General features: G+C 40.0%; 1 protein-coding gene across 5 annotated transcripts in view; it reads left to right on the top strand.

The window, feature by feature from the left end:
- Positions 1-10,170, top strand: part of MAPRE3 (microtubule associated protein RP/EB family member 3) — a 30,421-nt gene extending 20,251 nt beyond the window's left edge. For 3 of the 5 annotated variants that reach the window (XM_034421161.3, XM_087888795.1, XM_087888794.1), the window contains exons 3-7: positions 707-852; positions 4,179-4,335; positions 6,383-6,534; positions 8,755-8,907; positions 9,075-10,170. In XM_034421161.3, coding sequence (XP_034277052.2) covers positions 707-852; positions 4,179-4,335; positions 6,383-6,534; positions 8,755-8,907; positions 9,075-9,143 — 677 coding nt within the window. In that variant the 3' untranslated portion in view covers positions 9,144-10,170. Of the gene's footprint in view, positions 1-706; positions 853-4,178; positions 4,381-6,382; positions 6,535-8,754; positions 8,908-9,074 lie in introns of all 5 variants that reach the window. The other 2 variants (XM_034421160.3, XM_034421162.3) reach the window with 1 other exon arrangement.
- The last annotated feature ends 3,480 nt before the right edge of the window (positions 10,171-13,650 follow it).

Consider the following 13,650-nt stretch of genomic DNA (forward strand, 5'->3'; position numbering starts at 1 on the left):
GGGTGGTGATGATGTTTTGTTTAGAGAGAGAGAGGGCGGGGAGAGAGAGATTGCATTTAAGGGGATGAAAAGTTGAAGTACCTTTCCCTATTTCTCCTTTCAATTAATTCCAATACTGCATAACTAAAAATACAGAGTATTATTAAATTCAGGCAATTCTTGAAATCTGTGTGTCTTGTCATTTCCAAAGTGCATTTCTCTCCATGAGGAAGCAGTTCAAAATTATTCTTTCCATCTCTCAGCATGAGCTTAGCTAACTCTTTTTGGTCTGTATTATCTCCTCAATTAACTCCAGCCCATAGGAAAGGTGGTAGAATCTTTACCTATCACTGGATAATGCAGTCATTTTTTCCTCCACAGCTTAAAGCCCATTCATTTTGTAAGATTTTTTTTTTAAATGGATGTAACTGCCCATTTTATTCTGAGCCTGGATACACTAAACACAAAATAGTCTTTGTGAGCTCATACTATTTGATGCCTGAAACATTTTCTCTTATCTGTATTTTCTGGGATTTTTGCTGGCCAGGCAATTCTCTGGCCCCCAAGAAATTGACTAGGGCTCAAAAAGCCTGAGTTGTGCTTGTTAGAATTAAGAGGAAGGGAGTTGAAAATCTAATTGTTGTAGATGAAAGGATTCTGATCTAGTTGTAAGAGGCAGCAGGTGTGGGTGGAAACTAGTTTGTGTGTGTCTTTCTGTCCTTGACAGGGGCTGCCTATTGCCAGTTCATGGACATGCTATTCCCTGGCTGCATTCACTTGAGGAAGGTGAAGTTTCAGGCCAAATTGGAGCATGAATATATACACAACTTCAAGGTGTTACAGGCTGCATTCAAGAAGATGGGTGTGGACAAGGTGGGTTTCTGCTAGACAGCAGGCAGATAAGAGTTTTCTTTTTGTATCATCAGTGTGTGGCTGAGGCTCCCCGACATAGGCTAAAATAGACCTGCCTTTGCATAGTTAGATAGACTAAACCCACTAGAGTGGATGGCTTCTGTAGTTGCTCTTTCTTTCTCTTGCTTCAAATTTTGGCTGGGCTGGCTTGTGCAGTAACTAATGTACTGTGTCTTTTTGCAGTTCCATGTAGAAATAGATAGTTGGTGTCCCATAGTTTTCTAGAAGTCAATCTTCCAAAATAGGAATTGCCAATATGCAGTGCATTCTAGGGGAAATGAATGTTCTGTCTCCAGAATGACAACTTTTATTCATTCCTGGAGTCAGAGTAGAATCTCAAGTGCTCTGGGCCAGCTTATTGCTTGAGAGCCAAGGTATATAAATGTACAAAATAAATAGGCATCTTGGCCTTGTCTCTCAAAATAGTTGCTCAAGGAAATAAACGGCTGCATCATTAGTATTGTTAGAGACATTTTCTTTAAGCTTCAATTGATCCAGAATGTAGTGATGGGAGAAGTGATGGGCATGCCTTGGTATGCCCACATGACACCTCTGCTTTGTGAGCTGCGCTGGTTCCCAGTTTGTTTTTAGGTGTGATTCAAGATGCTGGTTGTTAAATACAGTATGAGCCCCCACAAGGCATAAGGCCTGGCTACTTGAGGGACTGCCTATCTGCCATAGTATCTACCTAGCTAATTCAATTTTGCAAGGTTGGTGTGCTCTGGCTTTCTTCAATTAAACCCCAGAAGCAGAGCTTCTTTGTAGCAGTGCCTGCCTTCTGGAATGAGGTCCTCACTCCCCAAGATCTGGATGTCCCTCAGTTTCCTTTTTTTTGAGAAGAGCCATGAAGATTTGGCACTCCGAGGCTTTTGATGAGGAACTCTTCGTTTTATTCCTTCTGGTCTGTTGCACTTGCCATCTTTTCTTTTATTAGGTTGGCAGTTTTTTCATATGTGCTCACCCATACACATTCTACCAACTTCAAATTGTGGTTTACAAACATTGATATAAAACAAAAAGATGCTACCAAAAGATGCTAAATCTATTTAAACTATCTTTCTCTAGTCTTAATACAGTAATTTATTACATTTGGACTCCATTTTGCATTAATTTTCTTTCTTAATCTCATGTGCTTCCGGATTCACCTCCCATCTTTCCTCAAATTGTTCCTCTCAAAACAGTACTAAGAGCTCTCTACTCTGTTTGTAGAAGGGAGCTTCTACTGATTCTGAGAAACTTGCAGCTTGTACTGATAGGTATAATCTCTGTCATCTTTGTTTGGAAGAAAGTGACCTTCTAGAATTGGGAAAGTACTTTCTGTAGTCAACATGCCAGAATTTAAGGGATGATTTGAAAACATGATTTATTAGCAGCAGATGTTGAGGCCAAATCTGTTTTTATTCTTGCCCTTTCTGATGTTCATTCCACCTCTACAGCTGTGGGATTGATATATGCTCCAGTAAATATTTTATTTACCCTCCTTCTGTAGAAACTCTTTTCAGTCAAATTAAATATTGTACTGTAGATAATGCAGGACTTTTTTCATCTTTTGAAATATAGACATCAACAAGGAACGTCAGGAGCTTTGACGCACTGTTTGAATCTGTTGCACTGTTACAATCCCCTTTTTGTTTGACTGGCACAAGAGTTTCTTCTAGGGACACTTACTTTAGTATGGATAGCTGGTTATTGTTCCTTATATGGAACAATATACCATGTCGGGGAGGGGGTGAGCAGGTTGCTTGACAGTTATTATGGTTCTTGAAGTGTCGTATAAACAGGCACACAATCTACCACTTTTCTACTGCAAATATTGGTATATTTAACTCTCATCAGAACTTCTAAATGGAAGAATGGATCTAAAATGAACTATCTGGAGATGATGGTAGGTTTGATGAAAAGCCTTGCTGTAGCTGTAGAAAGCTTTAAGATAAGATGGTGACCATATGTAAAATGCCTATGTGGTAATGCAGATTACCACCAAATCTGGCCAATTTTGATTGATATACTTGCCCAGGATATTAAGTTATTCTTTGCTTATAATTCTCACAAACTAATTAAGCCTGTTACCCTAGTAGTAAGCAAAATTTTGGTTCAGATGGGTCACTTGTCTAATTAAATGGGCTTAAGACTCAGGATCCCAACCTGGCATATTAAGCTTTTAGGAATATCAATCCCTTTGTCTGGATCATACCTAAAACTCATATAATCATATATCCTGTTCCCCATGGTAGCCAGTTCCTAGAAAGAAGTTGGCCCTGTTTTAATTTTAAGGATTAACAATCTGAGTTGCATCTAAGGTTCATGTTTTTTGCTAAGTGTTTTTGAAGAAATGTGCAGCTCACGAAAATCAGGTAGCCATGGCATCTTAATTTCATACCTTTTTCAATGATGCAATGATTCAATTCTGGGCTGCAAAAATTTATCTTATCACTCAGTGATTATCTGGATTTTTGCATCCCAGAACTGCTAGCCCTAATAGAGCCATTTAATATAAGTTCGTGAAAGATCATGTAGAATGTTTGGAAAGGCACCATAAATTAAACAGAGACGTTTAGCAGCTTTTTACAAATTGAAGCTTTTTATTGATCAGTTTGTTTACTAAATATAACAGTTTTTTATTCAAATGAAACATCATTTGCTTATAGTGTAAAATATACACTAATATTATAGAATAAATAAATTAAAATAGATAGTTAAAACTAATCATATAATTGCTGACTGTTGAATGTAAGTCTGTATACTGAAGAAAGTATGCTACTAACATTCCAAAGAAATTGTGATTAATCTGTTTGAAAATTACATCCACTCCAGCAATAGGCAAAGAGAAAAAGTAACTTATTCTACTGGAGTTTCAGTGTATGCATGGTGTTCCTGTATAACTGGAGACTTTTCAGTTCGTTACATGGGAGGTCAATAAATAAGAGTCTTTAAATGTAGGAACTGCAAACATACAAAGCTTTCTACTCTTAAGTAAAACAGTTTGTTAGACTAAAAATACGACTTGCATACTTTGAATATGCTTTGTAGTATGTAAATTCCATTATGACACCCACTCAGATTTATACATTATAATAACTAGCAACTTCCCATTTTAAAGTTATATTAAAATAAATCACCTGTATTAGCAGTGTTGGATTTCTTACTAACACAGTGACCATTCTTCAAGTATGCCTGTGCTCTGGCCCACTGAGTATCTGTTATGTTATACTGTATAAATACTGAGGAGTGAGGGAAATATGAATTTTACAAAGAACGTTACTTTTCATGGACTTTTGCTGTTACAGATCATCCCAGTGGAGAGGTTGGTAAAAGGAAAGTTCCAAGATAACTTTGAGTTCATTCAGTGGTTTAAGAAATTCTTTGATGCCAACTATGACGGAAAGGAGTACAATCCATTATTGGCGAGGCAAGGCCAGGAAGTGGCACCCTCTCCAAACCCAGGTGATCAGATCTTCAACAAACACAAGAAACCCATTGGCACTGCAGGTAATGTTGCTAGAGACAGTTGGGACCCCAGGATCCCGCCTCTAGCATGACCTCAGCTTCATGGCATCCAGCTTGGCAACTCCCGGGTAGCAGTGGGAGGGAAGGAGAGAAGAGCCAAATCCTTACTGATTTGAGAGACAGCTATATGCTTAGTGGAAAATACATGGATTTTGGAACGGCAGTAAGTAAAAGTAGAAATGAGCAAGGATCAAACCAGTTGACTATACACTGCATTCTTGTTCCCATGAAAGTTACATATTCCAGCATATAGATGTGATTTTGGTGGGGACTGGCTGCCTTGCACTGTGGAACTTTTCATTTCAGCAAATACTATAACCAGGCAAGCTTATGGAACATAGATGCTTTTTTCAAAAGAAAATCGGAGCTAGGACTTTGCCTTCGTAGGAGAAAGCTATGCAAATCTGACCAAAACATTCATTCTGCTTAGAATTACTTTTGCTTGCTCCTGTTCTACTAGTTAAGTAGGGAAGTGGAATCAGTTATATAAATCCAGATCTCACATGTCCAAGTTCATCTGTTCATCAACAGAGCCTTGGAATCATATCATATCGTACATCAAAAATTTAATTTGATAGCTATTTGAGGGGCCTTCCCATTATTGGCCAGTTAGCCACCTTGTTACTATCCTCCTAGCAGTCTGGAAGAGGATAATTTGTTTATAAAAGTTTTATTGCATGGATAGGGAACTAGTGTTGCAAGGATTGCAGAACTTTCTGATGTATCAGCAAGCAGCTGAAGAAAAAATGAATTGAGTTTTAGAAATAATTTAGCAGAACAATGAGGAATGAAGGCAAATATATGTGTCCCAGAATAATGTTACAGAATCCAATCTGGGTTGGTCACTGGAACCAGAGGTTTAGTCTTCTGAGCTTTTGGACTCATGCTGGAGCTGGAGCTCATCCTTAGAAAACTTCTCTCAACCAGAATGTGTGCTTTGGCTGTCCTATGTATAGTATTTATGTGGTGCCTGGTTGTGTGTGGCTTTTTAGTTGTTGATTGGGGTGTTGATGGCTGGCTATTAAGTAATTTTAATAGCCAGTCATCAATACCCCAATCAACAACTTAATAGTTGGCCATCAACACTCCAATAAACAATTAAAAAGCCACACGCAATCAGGCACCACATAAGTACTACACAGAGAATAGCCCAAAGCACACATTCTGGTAAAGAGAAATTCCCTGGGGATGGGCTCCAGCACAAGTCCGACTAAACCTCTCGTCCCATTGACCAACCCAGATTGGATCCTAGAACAATGAGTTAACAATGATAGTTAACTTTCTTCTAACTGAATCTCCTGCTTAAGAGGGAGATGAATTATCTGCTTATTGGGGTAAGCCATATAGAGCAGAAAGTTCCACAGGAAAGAACTAGAACAGTGTTTCTCAGCCTTGGCAACTTTCAGAGGTGTGGACTTCAACTCCTAGAACTCCAATGATTGGCTGGGAAATTCTGAGAATTGAAGTCCACATGACTGAAAAGTTGCCAAGGCTGAGGAACATTGAACTAGAGGCGCCAGATAGAATGATAAAGATGCCCACATTGACTGTTTGAGAAAGGAGTGGGATCCAAAGGCTATCTTCTAGTTCTGCATGTCTCTCCCCAGCTGGGCTTGCTTGCTTTGCTGTAGAGGGGCATCAGCACATGCTGGGATGGCTTTGCAACCGGCTGAGGGAAAGCTGCATGTAGCTTTATGCTGCTGCCATCTTTGTTTGAGTTGTGTTCATAAGTAGGAAGGCTTAATGCCTGCCTTCTCCAGAGTCTGTCTTTCTCTGGAACTATTAAGCACAAGAACTTTGATTTTGAGTGGTCCTTTCTGTGTCCAGGAAGCCTTGGCAGACAGCACTGGGACTCTAGCTGTGCATATAAGCTCATCCATTATGTCTTAGGCTTTCATTTGGCCTGGCTCAGCAATGGTGGGTGGGTCCCTTGATGAGAGGACTTAGACTAAAGTTTTGTTGTTGTTGTTTTTACTTCATAAAGTTCCACAGAGAACCTCCCCAACAGGCCCCAAGAACATACAGCATCCAGCCCGAATGAACATCACTCCCAGCAATATTGTACGGAAAAATCCTCCTTTGGCCCGGAATGGGGGCAGTGAAGCTGATGCCCAGATCCTGGAGCTTAACCAACAGGTGGGGCAAGAAGAAGAAAAAATAGAATTTCTTCCTTTGGCAACCCCAATATTTACAAAGATCTTTCCTGCATTCATTAATATCTTGTTCATGTCACAAGCTGGAGGGGTTCTGCCTCTTGCTCTGCTATGGTGTTGGGTGTTGTGGAAGTAGATTTGCTTTTTCCTTAGGAAATTCATCCTGGTTCGCACTCTGAAGAAGGATCTATTACTCTGAAGCAAAGTTGAAGCTTCCACCTTCTGGAGCAACATCCCACCCACCCAAGACCAGGATGGCACTCTCTCTCCTTGGGTTCTGTAAAGCTTTGAAAATATGACTTTGGTCCCAGGACTGGGGTTGATATTTATGATTTGTTTAAGGCCCTGAGTTGTTTTGTTGATTTTGTTTACCAGATTATTTTATTATGGACTACCTATCTGATTTTATGTTTTTAACTTTTTTATGTTCTTCTAGTTTTGTACTCTGCCCAGGGTCCACTGGAGTTGGGTGGCCAATTTATTTAAATAAATACATACACGTCTAGAGGACACGAAGTTGATAAAGGTTGGGCTTGATTGAAGGTTCTCCAGGTCCTTCTGCACTCTTTTCATTCTCCCAACAGCTTTATGCCATAGATTAGATGGAGAGAAGTACAAAGATCTGGCAGAAACCCATTATTTTGGTATCTTGCTGTCTAACTGGTTTCTAAGCAGACATAAAGCAAAACCGTTTCTTTATATCTGAGATTTTCCCACTGGATGCCATTTTATAATTCAAAATTCTAATCTATCTAGTAGCTTGAAATGGCTGTAACATCTATTATATAGCCATGATGCAGATAGTAACTGGCACACAGTAAATTTTGGCTGAACTCACACAATGTGCCAAATGTGAATTAATGAAATACATTTGTTTACATAGCATGCTATGTCCAAATCAGTCATATTATGATGTAATACTTTTAGCTGTTTTTATATTTACTCTAGTATTGTATGCTGCCCAGCTGGGCAGCCAATAAATTTAATTATAATAATATGCCCAGGTTCATGTTACAGAAAAAATTGGTTGGGTTCTCATAATATGATGAACTACCCAACCTGTTGTAGTCAGTCTAGTGATTGGGTCAATCTAGCACAGGGGTTCCCACGGGGGTGCAAGATGATATTTCAAGGGGTGCGAAAACTTGGCTTTAGAAGTTTCAAAATTATAGTGTATATGCATATATATGCATATAATTATTTACTTTTATAAGGGGTGCGAGAATATATCAGAAGCGTTCTAGGGATGCGAGATATAGAAAAGGTTGGGAACCCCTGATCTAGCATTTGTGTCTGACAGTGATCCAAATCCAGATTCTCCTTGCTTATATGATAATCAGGACATTTCACCACGTTTCCTCCATGAAAACATTTACAGTATAGGATATGAGATTATTCTTCCAGGAAAATCCCTAATCTTTTCAGTCAGAAACCAAATGCACAATTCAAACTGTCTTAAATTTTGTTCGGCTACTTTTCTTTGGCTACTTTTCTACTATTCTCTTTCATTCTAGATGAAAGGAACTTTTCCACATTAAAATAGGAGTCATTAAAGCAGTGTAAGTGCTGTTTTGAAGTCCAGTTGCTTTTTAGAATCAATGAACAAATATGCTTTATTAGTTTGCTTTAGTTTCCCAGTTGCTTTAGTGAAGGAATGTGGCAGAAACTGAATTGTTAAATAGGAAGCATCTTGTGTTTTGAGCTATACTTAAGAGAGGAATAATTAATACCATACAGTTAAGTGGCCATAAAAAAAATCAGCTAGAACTTGGATTTCTTCCCAATCTTAGATATTTTTTTAAAAATATATTTATACATTTAAAACCTGTAACATTTTGATGAGGTTGGGAGGCTTGATGTTTTATTAAAGCAGATCCTGTTGTGTAAGCTAGTATAAAATACTATTTCTCCTGTCTCGTACCTGAGAACTTCAGGAGAAAAATTGTCTACAAAACAAGTAATGGTTTTCTCTTTCAGAATAGAAAACTCCTCTCCCAATGAACTGCAATTGCTTCCAAAGGCTCTTGCTGTTTCTATACACCACTTATGCCCAGACATTAGTGCCGCAATGGTTGGGTACCTCTCAGTTGCAGAGTTTGCTTGCCTTGTGTGCTGGATATGAGTTGATGAATGGCATATCAGGGCTGTCATTACGATGCTCATTCTCTTATTCAATTTTTGTTGGTTGTCTTCATTTTGATAGTTGATGGATTTGAAACTGACAGTGGATGGGCTGGAGAAAGAGCGTGACTTCTACTTTAGCAAACTGCGGGACATTGAGCTGATCTGCCAGGAGCACGAGAGTGAGAACAGCCCCATCATTTCAGGCATCATAAACATCCTGTATGCAACAGAGGTCAGTGCAGTATGGGACCAGCCTTGATCACCATTTCCAGGGAGTTGGAGTTTGGGGCTTGCTTATCAATGTCTGAAGCATGAGCCATGTGGTTTGCATGCAAGGATAGAGAGAGGATATACTATATAGTTACGATAATCTCACTATTTCTCACAACGTTCTTACAGGAAGGTTTTGCCCCTCCAGAGGACGATGAACTGGAAGAGCAACATCCAGAAGATCAGGATGAATATTAGCTGTGCGAAAGCACACTTGGTTTCTCGCTGTCTGGCCATGACAGATCACCCCATGCTCCTCACTTACCATGGACATTTAAGGTTTTGCATTGTACAGCCTCATCCTCCACAGTCACACATTATAAAAGGTTTTCTACCGACAAGAGGCCCCCAGTGGTTTCTGTATGTTGTGCAGAGCCCACAGGAAGCCCAGAGCTACATGGTAAAAATAGGCATCAGTAGGTGGCGAAGAGCAGCACTATAAATACCTTGTAGTGGGGTAAAATTCCTAGATTGGTGGCCTGGCTCCTTTTCCTCCTCCTGGTCCATCCCATATACCTCTATTTATTGATTTCAGTTGTCTTGGGTGTGAGTGCTGCAATCCCTTGTATTATATTGAGAGACAAATTCTTTGTATATTTTTCCGTACTGGATTTCACTAGCACTTTGCCTGTCATATTCATGCTGAGCCAAGCTCTGGCACCCCTCCTGGCTTCAGAAAATTTGGGAGCATGTGAGCCTAAAGGCCAAGCTCAGTACTGGAAGCTCGCTCAGTGGGTGGGTGCAGGGGGAGGGGGAAGAGAATGGACTGGAATATTTATTTGGGGGTAGGGGGGATTTTAATAATGCTGCTGAGAATATGAGTTTTCCAGCCACTCTACTTGATATATCAGGTAGATCCAAGAAGAAGAGAATTTACTAGATGGTGGCTTTTTCTTTTTGGGGTTTTATGGGAGATAATTTTGGAACATGGCAGCGCTGTTGTTTGGAAAAGAAGCATGAAGGGAACCTCCCCAACAATGTTCTGTTTTCCACAAACACCACAGGTTACAATTGAGCCTGCTATTGGGAAGGGCTCAGACATTTGCTCTTCACTTATTGTTCTGACCCTACCAAGGTTTAGTTCATGCTGTTTGGATAAGTTTGCCACACAGACTCTGCCTTGACCCACTCCCTGTTTGCATTGCCTGTTCAATCAGACACTGGTGTGCAAAGCCTGCATCTGTGTTGCATTTTATTTAAAATAAATTTGTGTGGTTAAAATCTGTCCTGATGTGTGTGCCATATCCATTTGAATGGATAGATACGGTTGCTGCCAAAAGATCAGTGCACCAAGTCCTGTGTTCTGACCCAGCCTTAGCAGAAGCAAGAAACAGACTCGTCATGAAAAAAAACCTATTTATTTACCTCTTGTGAATTAATTGCAGTCATCCACCGAAAAGTCCAGGCAATAGTCCTTCAAGGAGTTAACTGCACTATAGACCTTAGGGGTGAGCTCCCAGCTGAAAGACTGCAAATTAAGTTCTGGCAAGCAGTCTTTGTGGCACGAAACACAATGAGCAAAATCTCAGAAATACGAACTGTTGTGTCCTACGACAACCACTTCCCTTTCCTTCTATTTATTTCCCAGCCAGGGAGGGACCATTCAGCGTCCACATGTGCTTTGATTCCCGAGTCGACTCCTTGTCCTCCGTTGCTCACCTCTCCTAACTGCTCTGCGTATACGTGCATCTGGAACAGGCCCCAACTGTTCTTCCTCCTCACTCATATCAGCCTCCAACGGCAGCTGCCTCTCCGGTGGCTGGGAAATGTCAGATGGCCCTGGCTCTACCTCTGTGTTCAACACAGAGCATCCATCAGAGCCTTCCCCAGACTCCAGCACTGGCCCACATTCCTCCCCAACCTCTTCATCAACCAAGTCTGTCACCAGCTCTGCTGGTAGCTGGCAGGCCACAACATCCTGAAGCACCAAACCAATGATGAATCAGATGAACATGGCAATTCTGAGCAGACCAATAGTCCCTGACTTTGACAGGCCCTTTTCTAGTTTCTTATGTAGGAAGATTTTTCTTTTTGGAAGCCAAGAAACTGAGGACTGTTAGATAAGGAGAGAGGAAAGGAAAGGAAAAGAAAGAGGGAAGAAAGGAAATTAGAAGAGACATAAATCTCTTTCCCAGGTGAGGTGATCTGTTATATCTCCCAAGTACTTTCATTTGAATAAATGCTTCCCATTTTCCCAGGCACAGCAGGTACTTTTTTATAACATACTATAGTAATTTTTCTAGATTTAAAACAGAATTTAAAAGGTCCGTCTTAAAATATTAAGAGTTAAAAAGGTGGAAACTATCCCCAATGTTGCATCAGTCTAATTCCTATGTCAACTGGCAGAACCAGGTCTTAACACTCTTTGTGAAAGCCAAAGAATGGACTCCTGCCTCATTTCTGGGGGTAAAGTGTTCCAAAGAGATGGAGAACACACCTACACACAGGATAGGCAGAAGGCAGTATTCGTTATGGGATTTTTGTGTGTGCAAAGCCTTTCTAAATCCACTCTGAATCAAGTCACCCTTTCCTTTAAGACTTGCTGTGCCTAAATATTATTTGAACAGTATTCTACGTTTACAAATGCTAATTTGTCTATTACTTGTAAGAACAACTCTGACAGCTGCAACATCATTTAATTAAAACTGTGGCCACAGGTTGAAGATTTATGATCATAGAATAAGCAAAAGCCATATTATGAGATGTGTTTAATACCCAAATAAAGGTGAATCATAAGAATAAGCTAGATACAGGTAGTCCTTGACTTACAACAGTTCATTTAGTAACTGTTCAAAGTTACAACAGCACTGAAAAGTTTTCACACTTATGACTGTTGCAGCATCCCCTTGGTCACATCAAAATTCGGATGATCGACAACTGATTCATATTAATGACAGTTGCAGTGTCCCGGGATACATGATCATCTTTTGAGACCTTCTGACAAGCAAAGTTAATGGGGAAGCCAAATTCACTTAACAACCATATTACTAATTTAACAACTGTAGTGATTCACTTAACAAATGTGGGGAGAAGTCATAAAATGGGGCAAAACTCACTTTAAAAATGTCTCACTTAGCAACATAAATTCTGGGCTCAATCAAGGACTACCTGTAATGCCCTCAGCAGTCTAGAGAAATTCCTGTACAGTAGAGCCTCTGGTCTTGAATGCTTCTGACCACGTCCAAATCGGGTTCCGACCAAAAAATTCATTATTTTTTTTGCGGCCGATTTCCCCTTCTGTGCCATTTGTTTTTGTAAGCGCCAAATTTCCAAAATTAGGTTTGGGTCATGACCAAGTCGGTTTGCAACCAAAGTTATGGAACAAATAATGGTCGTGACCAGAGGTTCTACTGTATAGGGACCTTTGAGTGATATAGAGCAGAAAAAAGACATTATAGTGAATAACATTTTCCCTTTCATAAATCCTTAAATGCAGCATGATTGAATGAAATTCAGTGGTGGAAGTTAAGACAAGGCATTTTATATAGAGCTCAGCTGAGCTGGAATTTGCTATTAGAAGCTGGAGCAATGGCTTGCTTTAAAAATAATTTAAATCAATTCAGGGAAAGTAAGGATAAAATACAGCAGTTGTTATTCATGAGATTTGCATATTATTAATCTGAGATGTAGAGAGATCTTGGATAATACACAAGTACACTATTGCACATACACTGCTTTGAGACTTCCAATACATCTCTGGAGTGTATTCTTCCCCAGTGAGGGCTATCTCTTGACTAATTAACCACAAGTCTCAACATAGTTTTGCTGAACCAAATTGTAATTCTGCGAGTTGGAATCCATTATGGAAGAAAGTGGTAAGCTGCAACGATTTTAGAGTCAAGCCAAATAAGTATCATCCATACAAACTTTTTAATGCACCCTTCTTTAGGCCTCCTTGCTAGTCCACTTTACTTATTTATGCACAGTGCTAAAAGAATTCAACCCTGGCCATTGTTTGGAAGGAGAGATATCGAAGCTGAAGCTCAAATACTTTGGCCACCCAATGAGAAGAGAGGACTCATTGGAAAAGACCCTGATGTTGGGAAAGATGGAAGGCAGAAAGGAGAAGCGGCCTACAGAGAATGAGAGGGTTAGATAGTGTTATCGATGTAATTTTGGCAAACTCCTGGAGAACAGTGGAGGACGGGGAGGCCTGGAATGCAATGACCCATCGTCACGGAGTCTGACACGTCTTAGCAACTGCACAACAAGGGAGAGTGGCCCAAGGGAGCAAGTCTGGTTTCACATCCAGCCTTTTGTAAAAAGAATAGAACTTAGAGTAATCTTATACTTAGAATAACTTTGTCACTTTGAATGTACACTAATCAAACATTAAAATGAAATTTCATTGCATACAGCTCTCAAAGGGTCACTCCCTCCAATATGCGCCTCATAAATATGTGACAATGAATGTCCCAAAGGTGCTTTTTTCAAGAAGCAACTGGACTTTCTCATCCAAGAAGCTTCTTCAGCTCTGACTTCCATTCCCCCCACCATCCAGTTGAACCCGAAGAAGCTTCTTGGATGAGAAGCGAAACATCTTCAAAGAAAAAACAGAAAGTCCAATTGCCTCTTGGAAAAAAAGCACCTTGGATGACTGAGAATCTCCACAGACATGACAATGAATGATGTAAAGGTAAAGGTTTCCCTCTCAGGTATGTGCTAGTCGTTTCCAACTCTAGGAGGTGGTGCTCATCTCCATTTC

Source organism: Pantherophis guttatus, chromosome 1 (genome assembly GCF_059756535.1).
Source record: "Pantherophis guttatus breed Tessera chromosome 1, ASM5975653v1, whole genome shotgun sequence".
NCBI lineage: Eukaryota > Metazoa > Chordata > Lepidosauria > Squamata > Colubridae > Pantherophis > Pantherophis guttatus.